We start from the raw sequence: 19,610 nt of genomic DNA, 5'->3' as shown, positions 1-19,610 counted from the left end.
CGGGCAGCTATCTCCGCCTCTGTCACTGATTGGGCCTGTGGCACAACATTCCCACGGTGCCCGTCGTGGCGTTCCGTGTTACCTCTAACTTTAGCTGACTTGTAGAGCTAACTTCGTTAAAAGGCCCTAACATGAATAGCCTGCGATTTTACCGCATGTGCCGTCCGTAGTGCCTAAGCTCATCACATCTTTGAAGTCCCTCACTACACTTACTTGCCGTTCAGACTTCATTCATGTTCTGTGTCTGTGAAGGCTTCCGGTGTTTAAGGACAAATTATTTACCTTGCGGGCCCAAATCACAGCCCTATCTATTTTGTGAACTAGTTAGGCCCAGTAGCTCATATAGATGTCGTACGCGTTTATTAGGTGGCGTTTATTGAGTCCGCGTACACATTTTTTACCTTTAACACATAATTAAAGTTGTAAGTGTTCGCACGCTTACACTCACAGATTAACATTGCTCGTGCCTACAAAATGGGTTTGAAAGATCTAGCTGTCAGTGACGACGCGAGTCCAAGGGCTGTCCTCCGGGCCTGCCAATCGCACGAGCGGAGCTACGTCTTTTCTTCTCATGGCAGCAAGGGCGTTCTTCGGGTAGTTAGTCATCACAGCATCGAGTCCAATTCTGAAAAAACAACATGCAGTGTTTCTACCAATTTGTACAGCGAGTTGAAGAATGCCGCCCCCCCTTCCCCCCGTTTACCCGTAACACCAGAGGAGCAGACACTGCTGAATTTCTATTATTTCGTTCTTCATGAACTCACTGGACATACTTACGCATCTCTGGCTTAAACAATAGCAAACAAGTAAATACCACATACTCGCCATACGTGAACCGCTGATATTTGCTACTTTCGGTTAATTTAAAAAGAATGTTAAGATTGGGTTGCCCGTTAATATTTTAATTCATTGCAAGGCTCGGATGAGACATTTTTAGAGCGTTTATTTTGGCACAGGGTATAGAAAGGCGGTTTGAATTGACAATGACGACATTTGATTAGATGAACATGAAAATGTTCCCTTCACGGACAAAGTAAGCTTTTAATGATGACGCAACCTCACCGAAAGCCGCTGCCGAAAATAATGATGACGATGGTGCGATAGGGGGGGATGAAGTAGATGGTATGCTGCTTGCATGTGACACCATGATGATGAATTGCTAGGTAGGAATGACTTGTAGAGTTACAATTAGAAGCCAAAGCTGACGCCGGGGTTCACATAATTTATAATGGTCAGCGCAGACAAAAACCCGACAAGAAGAGTAAGTACAACACAAGCGCTGTCTAGCAGCTGAAGTATTATTAGAAAAAACACGTGTTATATAGATACAAAAGTTAGATTAAAAAAGCACAAACGGCTTAAAAGAACTAATCTCATGCAACCACACCCGGCTTCGCTCCGCACTAGTGATCATGAAAAGCAGTCGTGATCATGAGAATAAAAAGCGAGCGCACGCGGTAAATAGCCGAAGCTTATACGATTATAAAGAGCGGAGACACGTGCGCGAGCCATCCGTCAATTTCGCGTACAGATAATTAGGTTGTCTTCCTAGACAAGTCGGGTGTTTAAGTGGTTGCATGAGATAACTGTGAGCCGTTTGCATGTTTTCAATCTCACTGTTTTGCTTATATAACAAGTGTTTTTTTTCTAGTAAAAGCACAGTTGCTAGACAGCGCTTGTGTCGTCTTTGCTCTTGTACGGTTTGTGTCTGCGCTGACCATTATGAACGCACTCCCACTCGCCCAATTTGCTACCTGGCAGCATTTCAAAGCAGGTCATATAAATCTTCGCACTTCGGGTAACTCGTAGTTACACTCTTAGCCAAAAAAGAGCAGCAGGGGAGCATCATCGCTCCTTTGGGAAACTAACTGCGCTGCCACAACCATTAGACCCTTACGAGAGCAAATACGAGGGGACGTACGGTTACTCCCCCTACTGTTCATTCTTAGCGGACGAATGGTTGCTCCGTTCCGTTACCCCCCAGAAATGAGCTGGAAGCGGCGAACCACTGCCCCCTGCAACACAATCCAGACGCGCTACCGACTAGACCGCCTGACCAGATGGAAGATTGGGCAGAAAATTGGAAGTCAAGTGCAAAATGTTTGGTACTCGGCCCTCACCGCTGTTGCGTTTATTGCTGGCGTGGGACTTCCTAGCGATGCCACTGCTGCAGTTTACGCTCTGCTAATTCTAGGGAAAATTGCCGAGCTTCGCGTCCAGATAAGCGCTCACAATCGTATTTTGTTCTCGTTAAATAAAAGAAAACCAATCGCTCTCCTCGCGGTAGGAGGCTGAGTGTTCTAACGGCAATTCCGCTTCGGCAAAACCTAAAACGCTTCTGAATGTTCGCATCTTATCCCAAATGTCTTTGGTCTCATTTGCGCGAGCTCTTGGTTGTCTGTACGAGAGAAATAATAGTAACAGGGCTTATGTTCCTGCGTGCACGAAACAAAGTTCGGGGCTACTGACTTCTTCAACTAGCATCAGTAGATGAGACTGGAAAATGCAGCCAGGTCTTACGGCTGTTGCGGAATTATCATTGCTTCTGTACGCAAGGTATTTATATCCCGCCAATGAAACCTGTCGGCAAAGCGCTTACCTGTAGTGTCACTTACAATATGCCGTTGTTGTATAGCTCAGTATGAACATGTGTGTTCACTACACTTAGTGAGTAAGGTTTGAGATTTTTTTACTAACAGCTGCCTTACTGTGGCACGAGCGCGGAGTCTTTCATTGACCTTATTATTATCGCTCGTGAGATCTGCGTAACACGTCGTTTTGACCTGAAGAGGCGTTTGTCTATCGCACATCCCCGCTCCGTGCCACAAGCCGCCTCTTCACTTAGACAAGGCGATTTTTTTTTTATTTTTGAAGCTAAGATTTGTTTCTATGGCCCTATATGAAAGATTCTGTGTTGGCAAATTATGCAAATTATGAAACTGTTAAGAGACGTATTCCGCCGATCGCATAGCGGCGACGCCATCACAACCGGTAGTAACTGCTCGGCTTTTCGTCCTCCCGTTGCTCTCTACATCGGCGGGGACGAACAGTGACTCCGCGAATTCTGCACACGGCACGCACACTCCCACAGTTACTCCTCATAAGGAGCAACGGTTGCTCGCGAGGACTAATGGCCGTGCTTACTCCTTTTTTGTCCTTTTTGGCAAACAGTGTACTCTTTATTCAGACCTAAAATATCTATTTCTTTACCGCCAATAGCAGAGCAATTTTAGCTCACGTAAGAAAAGTTTGGACAAAAGAAAACTTCTAGAATGAGCTGGCTGCTCTCACTTTTACTGAGAGCTTCTGTTGAAGATAGATGTAGGAAGAAAATCAATCGGACATTCATGTTCTCTTAAAAAAAGTCTGGTCAGCAATAGATGGCCAATGAACGTGTCGAGATTTCCTCCTTCTGTTTGTTCATTTGCGTGTTTGTGGGGTTCGCTTCAGCGTCTCTCGCCGACTGCTCTCTCCCAAGCTTCTTCCACATTCGCAAGCACGAACCGGCACCCAACCAACACAACACGTTCAACGCCACATGGAAGGGATCCCAGGCACACCAAAAGGCTCACACTGCGTCCAATACCCCAACAACAAACCCATCATCCGGACATGCCCAAGCACACAAGCCCATCTGAGAATATGCAACATCCCTAAAAAAAAGTCCTGCCACAAAACACCCTTCTGGCTGGGGTGCATCTGCCATACCCCCAAGGAGCTTGTGGAGCTCTATTGAATCGCATTAATAAAGTAGGTCAAAAACAAACCAGGACTAGACAAGTGCCTGTAACCGTGGCAAGTGTTCTCTCTCTCTCTCTCTCTCTCTCTCTCTCTCTCTCTCTCTCTCTCTCTCTCTCTCCTCTTCAACCACTGACCGGCCACTGTCCCGTGGCTACGCCGCGGCCACAAAGACATGCCCCGCGTTCCCCGAGACATGTCGCCGTATGTGCGAGGGTGTGCGGGATTGGGGGCTCTGTGTTACAGGACAGAGAAGGAGATATGTTGCGTCACCGGTGTACTGGTGCCTGGAAACGACGAGGATGAGTTTTTTGAGGGCAGTTGTCTTTTGGTGTGCGCCCAGACAAGCAACAATGGGGACTGTCGATGTACTTGGATGATGACGGCCAAGATGTATGTAAATGAGTTCATTAAAAAACCGCAGTGCTCCTCATTTTTGCCATGCCGCGGTAAGCAAGTCCACACGTTAAGGTGTAAAAATTCCTGAAGATGTCATTCAGGTGTAGGATTCATCATAGTGCGCGCTGTGATTTTGCCATAGTTGTATATACGGGAACTTATAATTCAAACTTCCTTACTGTTTGTACAAAAGGCCGGCGTCCCTTCAAGTTTAAGTAAATGGGAGGACCCTTTACCGGCTTAGATAAATGCATTGGTCGGGTTAAATGGAATGGCACAATTTCATGGCACGAACAACGTCATTGATTCTGTATCCAAGCTGCTATTTCATTAATTTCAGTTAAAAGAACACCAAGTATTTCGACAGTTGGTGCAGCCAACTCAAGGCTACGCAAAACAACATATTTCGAGGAGGAGACTCATCGGTACAGTCACGCAAACAAAAATAGACTCACTTGATTTCTCGGGCCATGCTGGACTCCTTGTCGAGTGTCCAAGTAAAGCCCTTGTCAACGTAGTCGCAGCCAGATTTCCTACCGTCACGGCAGGCGACGATGTCCTTCAGCTGGTACCGTGATAGGTGGAGCAGACAATTGGTGATGCCACTTCCTAGCCATCGGTGGGCAACGATTCCATTTTGAGAAAAAACTTCCCCTATTTCGCCAGGGTCGTCAAACTGGTCAAACGCAAACCCTGTAAGAGAGCAGTGGCGTGTTCTGTTAGTGACCGTGGTCACAACGAAGCAACGCAAAAGTGTGAAGTAGGGACGTGCATGCAATAACGGTAATCTTTGGTCCTTCCTGCCCCGCTGACACGTTCAGTGCCTGATGGTGTCGCGGGAATGGTTTCAGCTGTTGAATAGCGACAGTCGTAAAACGAAAACGCCACGGTGCAAGCTCGCTGTGCTGAGTAGGTTCCAGGGAAGATACCCCCACAAGAATTACTCGTAGGTACATACTCTGCAAGTAATATTATTGCAATTGGAGCGCGCATTCCGGTCCGTTCGTGTCATTCAACCAATACTATACAACACCACGTACCTTTACTCGAAATATCCCTTCTAAAATGAATGGCGTCCACTAAAGCTGCAATTCACCAATAATTTCAGTTCATACTGGCGTCATTTTAGTTACCAGTAAATTTAATTCGGTTTTACCCCTTCAGGCACTGGATTTCGCAGCAGAACAATGTTTGGCCTTCCTTCAAATTTGCTTCTGCTATCCATTTTGTTTGTCTTTTAGTGAGCGTGAGTACTCTTAGTATTTAATCTCTTGTGTGAGTACGGTGATATTAGTGTACGCCTTGAAGGTCTTAGTCATGCTTAAAACTATTTTTGTCTTTCTTGTTTCGCTTCGTCATCTAGGGTCACTTTTTTCGTCATGTTGCTGCCCTTCCCTGTTAAGTACACTGTAAGATATAGGTCGACAGTTGCTTGTAAGTAAATAAGTAAGTAAATAAACAAATAAATAATAAATAAAAAATAAATAAATAAATAAAAAATACAGTCACACTTGCATTCAACTGCCGGATCGAACGCCGCATTTAGGCGCGGAGACGATCAGTGAAGTTTATGCTTCTTCCTGTGGCGTTCTTTATGTAGCGCTAAAACTTACGCACTCACCGATGTGTTTCATCCAATGTTGTGAATTTCTGTCGTCCCGAATAGCGTCTAGGACACCTCTGAAAATGTCCTTGTCCTTAGGTTTTGTGATAGACACCAGGACGTCCAGTGTATTGTTCGGTGAAACTGCCAGCAAAGAAATGCGGAATGTCACGTTTTGGACTTCACCAAACCTGGGGAACACACGCAGAAACACCGCGAAAGAACGTCACTTTTCGTGCGCAGCACTTAAGCGCCCCCTCCTGTGGGTTCACGGTGCCGTCGTCCCTTGTTTAACTGAGCGAACGGGTGGGCCATCGAAGCCAAACGAGATTGAACGAGCATCAAAACGGAAGAGGAGAGTATGGCGAAGGTGTGAGGTGGAGGGTGGTATGCCGAGATGGCGCGAGGCGTTCTCTCCGGCGGTGACGGGCTACGCAATAACCGGGGGAACAAAGAGACCACATAACATAGAGCGAGACGGAAAGCAAAGGATGGAAGTTTGGCGCAAGGCGCGAGACGTGGTGCCCCACGGCGACGCGCTGCTATACGATGCCCTAGTATAGCGCACGCCTTCGTGCGTTTGCTGATGCGGCGATCACTTTGTGAGACGCAGCAGGTACGCGCCGTCACCCGGAAGACTGCAGTTCGCCCTGCGTACAAATTTCACATTAGGGAGTATTGTAATCGTCAGACAATTTTTTTTGCAGGATTATCTTGCTTGCTCCTGGAAAACACCATTTCAGTAGCGAAAACAAGCGGTAGGTAGCAAAATATACAGGAGTGTATAAATACACAATTATATGCTCGCATTTCTTTCAGCCATCGTTGTCGCCGCAATTATCGTCATCATCATCATCATCATCAGTATAAGTCTATTGGTCTTCACAGCCGGGCGAAGGCTCCACCCAAAGACTGCGAGCAGCACCTATTCTTCTATGCCCGAACCCACTATTTGCCCCCGACTTTTGCCACTTCTACTTCCAGCAAGCTGATTGTCTTGCCCTGATTCCAACTTCGTGTTTCGATTGCCGCTCTGTCATATTGATGGCACGCCTGATATCACTTCTCTTTAAAATACGGGCGCGGCCCTACGCCTAGTACAGCTCACTATTTCTTCGGGCGTGGAAACCCGTACAGCTCTCCGAACTGCCAAAAATGTGGTACCGGTGCCCTGTGCAGTGCGCGACACCTCCTGTGGGAATGTTCAACACTCAGTGTTCCTAGAGAACGCTGCCTAAAGACCCTTGGCCCGCTACGACCGGCAGACTACGAACTTTGGGTCCATCCACTTGGAGCCCCACCTCACAGGAAGCACCTGCTGGACACTCTGCTAATTTTCATCAGAGAAGCTGGCATTGAGGACTGCTTCTAGCTGCCTTTCTTTCCATGCTCTCCCCATTCCTTACTTCCATCCCTTTTCCGACTCTTGACCGAGGCCTCCGGTCATGTCAAGGGGACTTCTTTCCCTCTTTTTTTCCAATAAACGTGTGTTCTCTCTCTCTCTCTCTCTCTTTTAAATATGTGGCCCAAGTGCACTTCTCTCTTACTTAGACGTTGGATGTCTTCCACCCCGGACTGTTTCATTACAAGGCGCTCGTTTCCTGTTCTTAAGCGTTACTCTTACCGTCGTTTTTTCCTCAACCATTGTGGTGACTTTCCTAATTACACGGTGTTCAGTAAGGCGCAAGTTATATCCCCGTAAGTCATCACCCAAGCACGCATTCGTTCTGCACCCCTTATTTCAGTGACAAAGTAAGCGTGCCGTTGTTACATGACAAAACTTGCGGTCTGCAATCCAGCTCTACAGGGCTGAGGCATTCCCAGAGAAATTTGCAAGCCCCTCTAGTGCGATACCTACTGCAACTTTTGCGTTAGGCATGGTTATTGCTTTCTTCGCTGCCTCTTTCTTATCTCTTCATATCTTATGCACTGCTTCCATACTTATTCGCTTGTTGGAGCACTGCGTAGCTTTCCCAAAGTGAACTTGACTGCACATGAGTAAAACAGGCACACTCCAGCCGTGGAGACGTCTGATTCTGAAAAAAGGTGTAGTGTGTGCAAGCAGTATCACTGCTACAGCATGTCGCACAAAAAAAATGAAGAAACGAAAGCAAATAGAGGGAAGCACGGTGTCGCAGTAAAAAGCCTCTGGAAGCAATCCGCGCCAAAACACGGAGGAACGAAGAAACAGACGGAAATGCGATCTACCAGTAAAGAAGCTGTTATTAAGTATCACCAGGCTTTCACCTTCACAACGTATGGGTACGAGCTAGTTGGTACTCCATCTAAACACCGTATAGCGCAGTAGGCAATACACAGGACGAAGGGGACACGGACGAGCGCTGGATAGCGCTCGTCCGTGTCCCCTTCGTCCTGTGTATTGCCTACTGCGCTATACGGTGTTTAGATTCACCTTCACGGCTGATAAGCAGACTTACGTAAGTGCGCGCGTTCCCATTCTTATTTTCTCCTTCTAGCCGTCCCTCATTTTTGTGTCCTGCAGCCGACAGTGCGCGGTAGCAAACCGGGCTTTGCACGCGGTCAACCTCTCTCCCCTTTCATTTGTTTTTATCCCACCTTATCCTATCCCCACGAATTGTGTTCTAGAATTTTACCCATCTCCTTCCTTACTCGCTATTGGGCAGAAATAAAGTTTACTCATGCTTGAAATTACTTTATGTATAAAATTGCTTAGCCTCTTACATTCATCTCCGCTCTGAAAAAGCCGATTTTAGCTTAGGCGATCCAATTAGGATCATAAAAGATATAGCGTTCATAGCGTTTGGGCCGTCCATTGGGCCAGCCGAGAAGAACCAACTTTCGTTCTATTTAGTACTGCTATTTCGAAATACAGCGGCTCACCGTTTTTCCAGAGGTGCTGAATGAGTTTTCTTCCGATGTCCCCACCTGCTTTGTACTGATTCCCTTCATTTATTCCCGAAGTCTTCAGGTCCAGCACAAGCAGTGTCATCTTTCCCTTAAATTTGCCTCCATCTGCAGCGGAAGGGGAATGCAAGTTTTATGAGACACACTAATGTTATCTTTCAAAGAAGCATAAAATAAAATTCTGCTCAGCGCAATGACGCATTACTAGAAAAATTTTCCTTCACACAGCAGCATTGTTTTTGACAAACAATGTTTGTGGACGGGAAATTTTCGGCTCGGCATAAGTTTTAGCCAATATTTAGCCCATGTTGTTCAGGGGCATGTGAAAGTAGGGGGACTTTGAGCAATACGCCGGTCGTCTAATAACAACAAATACCCTAGCATCGTGTATTTCCCTTGCAATGTCCTTACGATATAATTTTAACTGTTCCTAATATTTACATCAATGGCGAAGAAATATTATTAGTAATGGTAGCAGTATAAGTATTATTATACCAGAAGCCATAAATAGTATTCCTGTAAATGGGGAAGCATCATTCAAAGCAATCTGTTACGGCGCACTTCAAAATATTTACCTAGACCAGTAACGGTGCGCATGTAGTCGAGGTATTCCGTGAATGGAGTGCCGCGTGTGCATACTCGGAAGCAGTCACAGGGAACTCCGTGGTACATCTCCGTTGCTCTTCCGCTGCCCGCAAACTGTACGTCGACTTCCAGAGCGTTGGCGCCGCTTTCTACAAACGAGTCCACTTCGTTTATTGAGTTCACCATGTGGCCAATCACGTAAAATGGGCGTTGCTTCGCTGCTAAGCTCTGTCAGAACAAATGGAAAGCCAGTAAGATGCGAGTTGATTTACTTGCCCTCTGCGGTCTCGGTTGGGAAAACAGAAACTAGGTGGTTGAGTACTTTTATCTGACAATGAAGCACAATGCAATACTAAAAGCCCGCCTGAAACAAACTGGCTAATAAATGCCCTTTTGCATCGCGAAATTTGTAAAACTAGCCACGAGAATGTAACGATCACACTAAAGGGGCCCGTCAACGAACACCATCGCATGAATAAATGGACGGATGCCTAGAGTCGGCAGATTTTACTTCGCTGTCCACTGCGTACAAATGCATCCACCCTTTTGGTCCTGCTCAGATATGCCACAGATGAACAGCCGATTGCAACAAGCTCTTAAAAAGGGCGTATTTAACTTCTACCTTGTCGAAAGGGACCGAGGTAATTGGAGAATAATGGGAGAGGCCTTTGCCCTGCAGTGGGCGTAGATAGGCTGTTGATGATTGTCGAAAAGCAAATGCACTTCATTCCTTGTTCTTTAACGTTGCTGCCCTGCTCCGTTACCCGCGTCATGGTCATAGTTTCGCACAGGTGTAGGAGGCGCGTGCATCGTACAATAGACCACATTTGTTGATTGATTGATTGATTGATTGATTGATTGATTGATTGATTGATTGATTGATTGATTGATTGATTGATTGATTGATTGATTGATTGATTGATTGATTGATTGATTGATTGATTGATTGATTGATTGATTGATTGATTGTAGGGTTTAACGTTCCCACGCAACGCAGGCGATCACACGCGCCGTAGTGAGGGCTCGGGAGTAATTTTGACAACTTGGGGATCTTGAACGTGCGCCCAAACCTCGACGCACGGGCGCTTTCGCTTATCTCCTCCACGGGTTGCGAAATAAAAGTCCTCTCTCTCTCTCTCTCCTAGAAAAGTAGCCACCCCAGTTGTGATCAAACCCGCGTCCGTGGGTTTAGCAGAACAACGCCTTAGCCACTGAGCCACCGTGGCGCGTATAACGCACTTGTGCAGGCCATACTATCACAATGGAAGTTCAGTTGCTGCTGCTTCTTGCGGTCACACATGCTCGTCTTGTCGTCGTTCTTCCGCCGCGTCCTCAGCTACATCGCAAGATGAATTTTAATGCTAAGGAACTGAATGGTTCACTGGGCCTGGCGTCATCGTTGGAGTTGGCGTTAAAAGGCTTTGTTTCTATAAAATCCGCAATTCCGTACATTTCAATAACTGCCTGCTAACATCGCTTAAAAGGGTAAAAATTATTTCGTACAAACATATCAACTGTAGCTCCTTTACTATTTTAAAAATCGATGTTATTTGGAAAGTATTATTTTTTTATACTGCGTTAAAAAAAGGGAGTTTCTCGTTGGTGTTTTTGTTTTCTTTTTTGAACGGGTTGGTGAGGATATGATTTTTGTCGCTCCCCAAATAGCCCGGTATTTATTTTACAATTGGGACCTAATAGAAAATCCAGAGTCGCGATTGAAATGTGAAGGAACAACCAGCATCAAAGAACGTCGCTAACGCCAGCGAATTCTGATTCCATGGGATAATGATTATTCTAAAAAAAATTATCTACTTTTTCTACCTAACTAGATTTCGCACTATTACTTGATAAGTCAATTATTTGGCTAAATTGTTTAAATAGAACTAGACTCAAGCTGCAGAATTTGACTATTGGTTTCTACGAATACATATAAGACTTCTGTTAAAGCGAAAGCCTTAAATGTCTCATGAAAAGCGAAAATTGACCGCAGTTGTCGTTGTCGACATAAACAGTACAAAATAGCCGCCGCCACAAAGTGTGAAAATACATTATTAAAACTTTTTTCGAAGCGTGTGTGTGTGGGGGGGGGGGGGGGGACGGGAAGGGTTGAACCCGGTCGCAGGCGCAGCAAGCAGCAAACAGTTAGCTAATCTCAGCGTTAACCCAGCTGTGTGCAGAATGGAATAAAAATTAGCCGGATACGTACCCCGTGAACGCTGAACGCGACGGCACGTGCGTAGAACAGCGGCACGCAGAGGTTACCTCTCACTATGTTTGATTGATTGATTGTGCGGTTTAACGAGCCTACGCAACGCAGGCGATGAGGCACGCCGTAGTTGAGGGCTGCGGAATTATTTGGACCATCTGGGGATCTTTATTGTGCGCCGGAATGTCGTACACACGGGTGTTTTTGCTTTTTGCCTCCATCAGAAGAGTGGCCGCCTCGGCCGGGAATCGAACCCGCGACCATACCTCCTGTCAAAAAACAAAGCGACAAAAGCGAACAAGGAGAACGAAACAAGATGCAGCTGTAAAGTGTTAATAACTGGTCATCGTCCTCATCATCATCACCACCAGCCTATCTACGCCCACTTCAGGGCAAACGCCTCCCATTATTCTCCAATTACCCCGGTCCTGTGCTAACTGCGACCAATTTATCCCCGCAAACTTCTTGATCTCATCGGCCCATCTACCTTTCTGCCACACCCTGCAACGCTTGCCTTCTCTAGGGATCCACTCTGTTACCCTTAATGACCAACGGTTATCTTGCCTTCGTATTACATGGCATGCCCACGTCCATTTCTTCTTCTTAATTTCTACTAATATGCCCTTAACACGCGTTTGTTCTCTGACCCACTCCGCTCTCTTCTTCTCTCTTAATGTTACACCTATCATCTTCCGCTCCATTGCCCGCTCAGTCGTTCTCGATTTAAGTTGAACCCTCTTAGTGAGCCTCCAAGTTCCTCCCCCGTAGGTGAGTATTGATAAGATGCAGCTGTCATACACTTTCTTCTTCGGGGACAGTGGTAGGCTGCCATTCATTATCTGAGAATGTCTGCCGTATGCACTCCACCCCATTCTTATCCTTCTATATATTTCTGCCTCATGGTTGGGATCCGGGGTCACAACTTAACCTAAGTAGATATAATCGCTTACCACTTCCACTGCCTCGCCAGCTATCTCAAACCGCTCTGCTGGCCCGAGGTTATTGATCATTACTTTGGTTTTCTGCATATTAAATTCCAGGTTCACGGTTGCACTCTGTTTGTCCAGTGCGGAAAGCATGCTTTGCAATTCGTCCCCCGATTTGCTTAGGAAGGCAACGTAATCAGCAAATCTGAGGTTACTGAGATATTCTCCCAGATATAACTGGTACTCGCCTTCAAGTCCAGAAGCGAGTTTAAGTGCTCCAGGGTTTCATTTCAAGGGTTCATTGGTGACTATATTCAAAACACCATGTTTTATTTGACAGGCAGCCCGAACATAGACATTTAGAGCCCAAGTTCAACGAGTTCTTGTGTTGCTTTATTTGTTTGCCCAGCTTTAACAAAACATTGGACATTATCCAATGATACGCATGAACAGTTTGAAAATTACAAGCACTTGTGCGCGGAAACAAGACGGAAGTTCCCACTGCTTGTGCACACTTCTGAGAAGCTTTTTGTCAGAGATCGGTATTCGCAGTTGCAAATCCACATTGCTATCACAGTTACCGAAACCCTCAAAGAAACTATCAGAACATTAGGAATGGGTAATGTGTAAAAAAAAATTGTGGTTGATGCCTCTTTCATAGGAATCGGTAAAACACGAATGTGAAATGTGCCTTCACACGAGCACAAATGTAATTGTGCATCCATATGAACTTGCACATCACTATTATATTACGTCGGTACGGCACCTTTAGATGCATGAACGTGAGACACTGGATTGCACGCGCCGGAACATTGCGTAAATGCGACTTAAAACACAGCCCCTTGAAAACCGTGCCAACGAAACCGAACCGAAAACAAAAGCGAAAGCAGTAGGTGGCAAAGGGTGCCTCAATTCACTCGCGTCCCGCGTACACGAAGACGCTGGCATCGAGGCGCCAACTGTCGCCGCTCATTAGCGTCAATATGAACTACTTCGCGCCGCCTCTCCTAGAAGACAGCACCACCTGAATGAACAAGGTAGTGGGAAAGATATAAGGCGCGTTCATAGGCCTACTTAGGCGTGAATTCATAGCGCAGTGGGCATAGCGCTGTGTACCTCCCGGTGCGGCGAGAGAGTTGTGGCTCGAATCCCGGCGAAGCAGCGTGAATGAAACTTTTTCGGGCGATGTCATTTCCGTGGCTGATGTGACGCCGGTGCGAGCTTGGTGTGCCCGGGCATAAAACACTGTCGTGTTCAAAAAGAAGTGATTAAGTCCCAAGCCTCTGCTAAGTCAGATGGTGGCGTGGCGTGGACGTCTATCGCCTCCGTTTTTTTACCCTAGGGACCGGGCAGCTGTACAGGTGGCGCCAACACTCGGTTGTCGCCTCGTTACTGTAATGGGCCGGCGCATCGGACTACACAGCCTTTGGGTGTTTTTGTCTTGTTGCTTTGGTGTTTTTAAGGTTAGGTGGCGTTGTGGGCGGATATGTGCGGTTAAAGGAAGTCTACGCAGATGTGTTTATTTCTTAAATGCACTAACGGCTACGTAAACTCGTCGGATGTCTCTAAGGTTGGGTATGGGCCTCATTTTTATGAGCGCTTTTTGCAGCGACCTACGCCTGGCTCTACGCGATACCGTACAAATAAAACTATAAGCATTAGTATTAATTTCCACCAGTTTAAAATATTTTCGCTGGACTCAAAGACTACGGTTTCCACACAAGCTTTAACGGAGGGATACCTCGATACGTGTGCTTTGAAGAGACAGGCACTTACGTATGAGTTCGATTACCGTGTGGCCTTGGAAACGCCGCGGGGGTTCGCACTTTCTTTGCGCAAATGTGAGCCTCGCGCCTTCCGTTTCTATGAGTGCAAGCATGAAAGCCTGACCGCTGAAGCGGAACTCCACCGTTTGTAGTGGTCATTTTGTCAAGAGCCAAAGTAATTCAACCACACAACAGCCCATGGTACATACCCTAACCTCTCCTCTCCCCACTTTACCACCTTTGTGAAATAAAGGCAGGCGCCGATAGACGGCCAAGGCGTTAAAAATGTGGGAGAGTGTTAATGTCAGCCGGTGTTTTTTAATGCGTAAGCATTCTTTGCCGAGTATTTCAACGGAAACCGTGCACTGCCTTGTAAAGAAACCAAAAATACGTGACTAGTTTCCTCGAAAAGAGGTGCGACAACCCGAGTCCTCCAGCACAGCCGCAATTGCGACACGGTGGAAGCAGTTTGGATTTTGATAGGGGTGCATTGAGGTGAAAATTAAGGAGAAAACCCAATCGGCCCTCCCTCTAAGGGCGATTATGGTTGATCGCGAAGCTTTCTTCGTGCGAATTAGGAATGCGGAGGATCAAAGTCGAAGCAGCTCCTATCAAAAGGCTTAACTGCGTGCTGGTCAAATATAAAGCTCAACCAGTCAAAGTCCAAACAGTTTGCGAGTAAACGTCCAAACCCAGACGGAAACCAAAGAAACCCTCATGAGAAAGTTTTACGTTAAGCCATAGTCGTTCATCGTTATTCGGAGGAGTGCCTGATTTTTCAAGCGTAGGTTGTAGCTTGTGCTGAAACGTGACCGCAGAATTCATATCGTTTGAAAACAGCGCGGAAGACGGGACGGAGCAGTAATAGACGACACAAGCGCTGACGAACAACTGACGAACCAACGCTGACGAACCATCCGTGGCACTGTTGGATAAGGAAATCGCGTACCTACGTGACTAGTTGTCTTCAAATCGTCACGCGGCGAAAGATTGTCGTTGTCATACTTACTAATCAGTAGCTATCACCTTTTTCTGTCAAAATTTTATGTCGTATTTTTCCTTCTCTTCTACTAGTTTTTCATGTATATATTTTCTTGCGAATTAAATCGCTCAGTTGTTCGTCAGCGCTTGTGTCGTCTATTACTTGCCCCGTCCCGTCTTCCGCGCTGTTTTCAAACGATATGATGTACCAACAAGCCCTTCAGTTCACCCTTTCGCAGAATTTAGTTGTGAAACTGACGGCAAGTGTTTGGCCCACCGCTATCTCTTCTCCTTCAGCCATGCAGTGTTTTCTTGCTTTTTTAAACCGTTAACCAGCTAGCCAGCAACCATTGCAAGTCTCATTACAGGCATCAAGCAATGCTTTTCCACGAGAAGCAACAACATTCTATGTAGTATTTACACCGGAAGCGGTTCCTAATGGCTGCTGTAAACGTATTTCTATGAAGTTAAACACGTTCCTACCGTAAGTAACGAAGTTACGTAGCTCATCCCTCAGCCTTTTGTTTAGGGGGAAATGTTAGAAGGAACCCCCAATTTTGTCTTTTGCTCGTGCAGGACGCCGTTCCGTCAACTTCCAGTGGACAGCGCCGCAGCATACTTGGATCGGCTGCTCACGCGAGCTTTGCAGGAGCATTTAGCTGCAATATATACTCCTCGAGACGTCAAACTTCATGCAGGGAACTATACTGCATAAGAAACTTTCACGAAGGAACGGACTTGCGCTTCCAGCTCGAATTTCAGCTTCGCGCTTTGAGCGTTGTCTGCTATCTGCAATAACTGAGTAAGGGTGTAAATTACACACACAACGTGACTCCTAAATGTCGCCTCTACTTTAAGATTTAGCGATCTGAAAAAAATTACACCACCTTCCCGTAGGGGAACCCTGAGTAGTATGCGAAGCAGCCATGGGGTCGACTGAAGTTCCCATTAGTTTTCACCTCGTTGTTTCCGTTGACGTTCAGCTTCGCGTGCCTTTGTTGTATCAGTAGTTTCTTGACGTTGTTTGAATGAGTAAAGGACATAAGGCGCGTTCGTACCACATGCTCCCGGCTCCGTTGGTAGCGCAGTGGGCAGAGCGCTACGTACTACCTCCCGTTGTGGCCAGAGAGTCGTGGGATCGAAACAGGGCGCCGCGTAATTATTTCTTTTTATAGTGGACTGCGCTGACGTCAGCCCAAACGCTGACGGTGCTGAAGAGACGCGCATGTACAGTAGAGTGCGGTCGGCGGACAACAACGACAACGAGGGAGGGAGGGACACAGCCCCGAGCATGAGATGCTTCGCATCAAAAACGTCCTTGTGTTTACGCTTTGCATCCGCACTGCTGCAGAACGACAGAAACGTGCACAACTACGCCACGCTGACCGCCGCCGGCATTCCACTGACAAGAGGTTCGCCGCGGGCGGCGCCGTTCGCTGAAGCGACTGTGGTGCCATACAACGGCCACCCATCCCGTTTATATGCACCGGACCGCGAAAACAAACTGTACCAACGCAGCAGAGTGGAAACCTTCGAAAATGAACGAAAACATTGTAGCTTTGACTGGCAACCATGTATTCCTGTAACTCTGGCCCTCCAACCTTAAAAAACTCTCGAGAATGTCGGATTGCCGCTTTTTGCGATCGCCGGAAAACACCACGCGTAACAATTCAATGTCCCTAGCGATTTCACCTCTCTTCCGGGCTGGCTGCTTGTCTTTTGTGTTTAGTACGTCAAGCTTTTCTGGAAGGGAAAGCGCCTCCCGTTTTCGTGACGCCATCAAGGCACGACAAAGTTAGCGGTTGCAAGCTCAACGGTGTTCTCAAAGCTTGAATCCCACTACGGCGACTAGAACGCGTGTTATTCATGTTGTGGTGGTTTTATGGCAAACACGCACTACCGATATTCCGAAGGGGAACTTGCGTTGTAAGCGCAGTGATGGTGGTGATAGCATGTAGAGTAACATAGGGCCATATGGTGATGACGAATCGTACCCGCTTGCGGCTTCATGCAGTCAGTTTCGTAGCCAAGACTGGCCAAGGCTCGTCAAACGTCAGAATGGCAGTCCGCGCGTGTTTCCCGGGCGGGTTCGGTGTGTCAGATTGCGACGACTGATCCGGGAACATACTCTGAGCCACGGTGTAACCGTGCGGATTTTACTACATGGGACTCTATGTGAGCTGCGCTGGACTAGACAAAAAAACGTAGCAGCCGGGAAAACGCAGCACTGATGAACGTAAGATCGGGGTTCTACTCTAGTAGGATATAAATCTCGGCAATGTGACAGCTGTATTTTAGTTTCCTCGCTGGGACAACTAATTACCTTCCCTGCTTACTTTCTTCTGAATAATCAATCTTCTGTAAGTCTGCAGTTGTCGGCAGTACAGCAGTGATACTGCCGCTGGTGGAGCAGTTTTCTGTATCACACGAAAAGGTAATGGCATTGCATTCATGATGGGAGCAAGCGGTGCAACTGAAGGTTTCTCGGATACATGACATGTTTTAAACCGTGGAATTTTTTAATACACACAAACAAGCTCCTTAACAGCAAGTCGATTTACAATTGACAATGACAGTTAGGACACAACTACATCTGCAACGCAAGAAAAGATGGTCCTTATTGTGACACCAAACTAAAACCATCACTGTAATGTCACTCGAATAAAACACGTAGTTACCACTGACAGCAGCCACTCACCAATTCGGGTGCCATTACAAAAAGGGCAAGGCATGGTATAATAAGACGGATACAGCTACCGGCTGTTTGAGAGGAGACCATTGCTGATGGATGCATATGCGTGTCTGTGGCACAGAACTACTGCAAAGTAGCAGCGCTGAAATATAGTCGCTAGACCAGACAGTTTGATCGCTAAAGATCGGACGTCCCCTTTGTCTGCGAATGGGATGCGGCTGCTCTATATATACATACGTGTACGGCATTGACACCTAATCTATTCAGCTTACAGAAGGGTCACCCAAGCTCTATATTTAAAAGGTGTTTTTCTACACAGGCACTTCCTTCTCTGCCGCTGTTATTGTATAAGAGCAATAACGACGTCCAGGCGTGACCGTTATCCTGAATTAGCGGAAGTGCTTCTTTTTTTCGTGTTATTGATAAAAACGGTGCTCTTGGTTGCCCTCGTCAGTATCTTCTGCAAAGCCTGCTACGTGAGTGCCCTTTGTCATTCAAAACAACATCCTGCAGGTAATAACTGAGGCCGATTCTTTTCATTTGCTCAGATTAGAGGTTCACGTGCCGTAAACGCGGACACTTCTGGTTAAAGTACACAGTTCGCGGTATAGGTGGCATTCAATGAAAAGTTTAGCGGGTTATTTCTCCGCCTGGCAACACTGAAAACAGCCATGTCGGTGGCCACCGTGCCAGCGCATGCGCTTTACGCCCGCATCTCGGGAAAAAAACACCAGCGTACATCGTCTGCTGCGTTTCAGCCCGATTATCGGTAGTGGCGTCAACAGCTATAATATTAATCGCACTCGCATTAAGTGGTGGCGCTCTACCTACCCTCGAGCCCTTCGAATCCGCGGAGGATTAAACCGCGGCTGCGAACGGCGCGTATAAGCAGCATAATTCCGACGCTGCAGTTGGCTGCCGCCGCGGATATCGACGCAAGTGCACCCGCACCGCACCCACGACTTTATTGCGAGTTTTAGCAGACCGTTTTTCACGGTCCGCTCCGCTCTGATAGCAAGCGGGAGCCCCGTTGCGCATGCGTGGCGCCATCGGCCGCGAAAGGCATTGGCTCCAGTTGCGCTAAGCGGGCCACCGATACCGGAGAGGACCGTCGAAAACGGTCAGCTAAAACTCTCTAATGTCTTGTAAGTGCCCTCTATTACGTGGTTGAGTACAAAAACTGAATAATTTATTTGAAGAAACGGTTCACGTGTACACCGATTTAGCGCTGGCTTCCTGGTGCGCTAAATGTTTCACACTCAGCAAAACATCTCACGTCTGACGTTAGAGCGTGACAGCTGGCAATCAGCTGATCTGCGCGGCTACTTCATACGCGTCAGGCGATAGGTAGATCGTACTGTGCTGCACTCAACCGCACTTGGCATCGAGGTATTACTTTGCGTTCAGTGGGCAACAGTTTGGAAATGATGCAATTCCTGCTGTCAAACGGACCACTGCACTCGCGTTGCAACCTTTGGGCCACGACCGACTCGCACTCGCTCGTACGTGTGCGCGGACGCTGGGGTTAAATTGCAGATAAGGTTTTCACACTCATGAGCGGAATCATGACTTTTCGCATAACCAACGCTATCGCGGTACAACTGACTATCGAACCACTCGCACACGCCTTGCACGGAAACACAAGGTCACGTCGCGGCCTGCGGCCTGCCTGGCCGCCATGAAGGCATGGAGGGGAAGAGGGGTGCCTAATCTGGGGGCCGTGCGTACAACGTCGCCTTGGCAACAGATATGGCGGCGCACTCGCATGGTTGCCTGCATGCATTCCACGCCATTCAATACCTGCTATACGCATCATTTTCAGACATGC

At 47.1% G+C, this 19,610-nt stretch overlaps 1 protein-coding gene across 1 annotated transcript; it reads right to left on the bottom strand.

Moving 5' to 3' along the window:
* Window positions 1-381: 381 nt before the first annotated feature.
* LOC144138803 (dermonecrotic toxin StSicTox-betaIC1-like) lies at window positions 382-17,997 on the bottom strand. Its single transcript, XM_077671271.1, has 6 exons — window positions 17,789-17,997; window positions 9,202-9,439; window positions 8,603-8,734; window positions 5,759-5,884; window positions 4,593-4,830; window positions 382-625 (listed from the first exon to the last, which is right to left on the bottom strand). The coding sequence occupies exons 1-6, from the start codon at window positions 17,882-17,884 to the stop codon at window positions 490-492; spliced, it is 966 nt and encodes a 321-aa protein (XP_077527397.1). The 5' UTR covers window positions 17,885-17,997; the 3' UTR covers window positions 382-489.
* Between the last annotated feature and the right edge of the window lie 1,613 nt (window positions 17,998-19,610).

This window comes from Haemaphysalis longicornis, unplaced genomic scaffold (assembly GCF_048455015.1).
Source record: "Haemaphysalis longicornis isolate Haplotype H1 unplaced genomic scaffold, Haemaphysalis longicornis Haplotype H1 scaffold_5, whole genome shotgun sequence".
In the NCBI taxonomy this organism is placed as follows: domain Eukaryota; kingdom Metazoa; phylum Arthropoda; class Arachnida; order Ixodida; family Ixodidae; genus Haemaphysalis; species Haemaphysalis longicornis.
Note: the sequence above shows the minus strand (reverse complement) of the source record. Positions and strands in the feature narration are given on the sequence as shown.

What these genes read in the sequence shown, in the direction of transcription:
- LOC144138803 (XM_077671271.1), bottom strand. Translation starts at nt 17,884, where the DNA reads ATGCATCCATCAGCAATGGTCTCCTCTCAAACAGCCGGTAGCTGTATC. An exon ending in ACATTGGATGAAACACATCG is followed by an intron (nt 4,831 to 5,758) that starts GTGAGTGCGTAA and finishes GCTCTCTTACAG; the next exon opens with GGTTTGCGTTTGACCAGTTT. An exon ending in AGCATGGCCCGAGAAATCAA is followed by an intron (nt 626 to 4,592) that starts GTGAGTCTATTT and finishes TTGTTTTTTCAG; the next exon opens with AATTGGACTCGATGCTGTGA.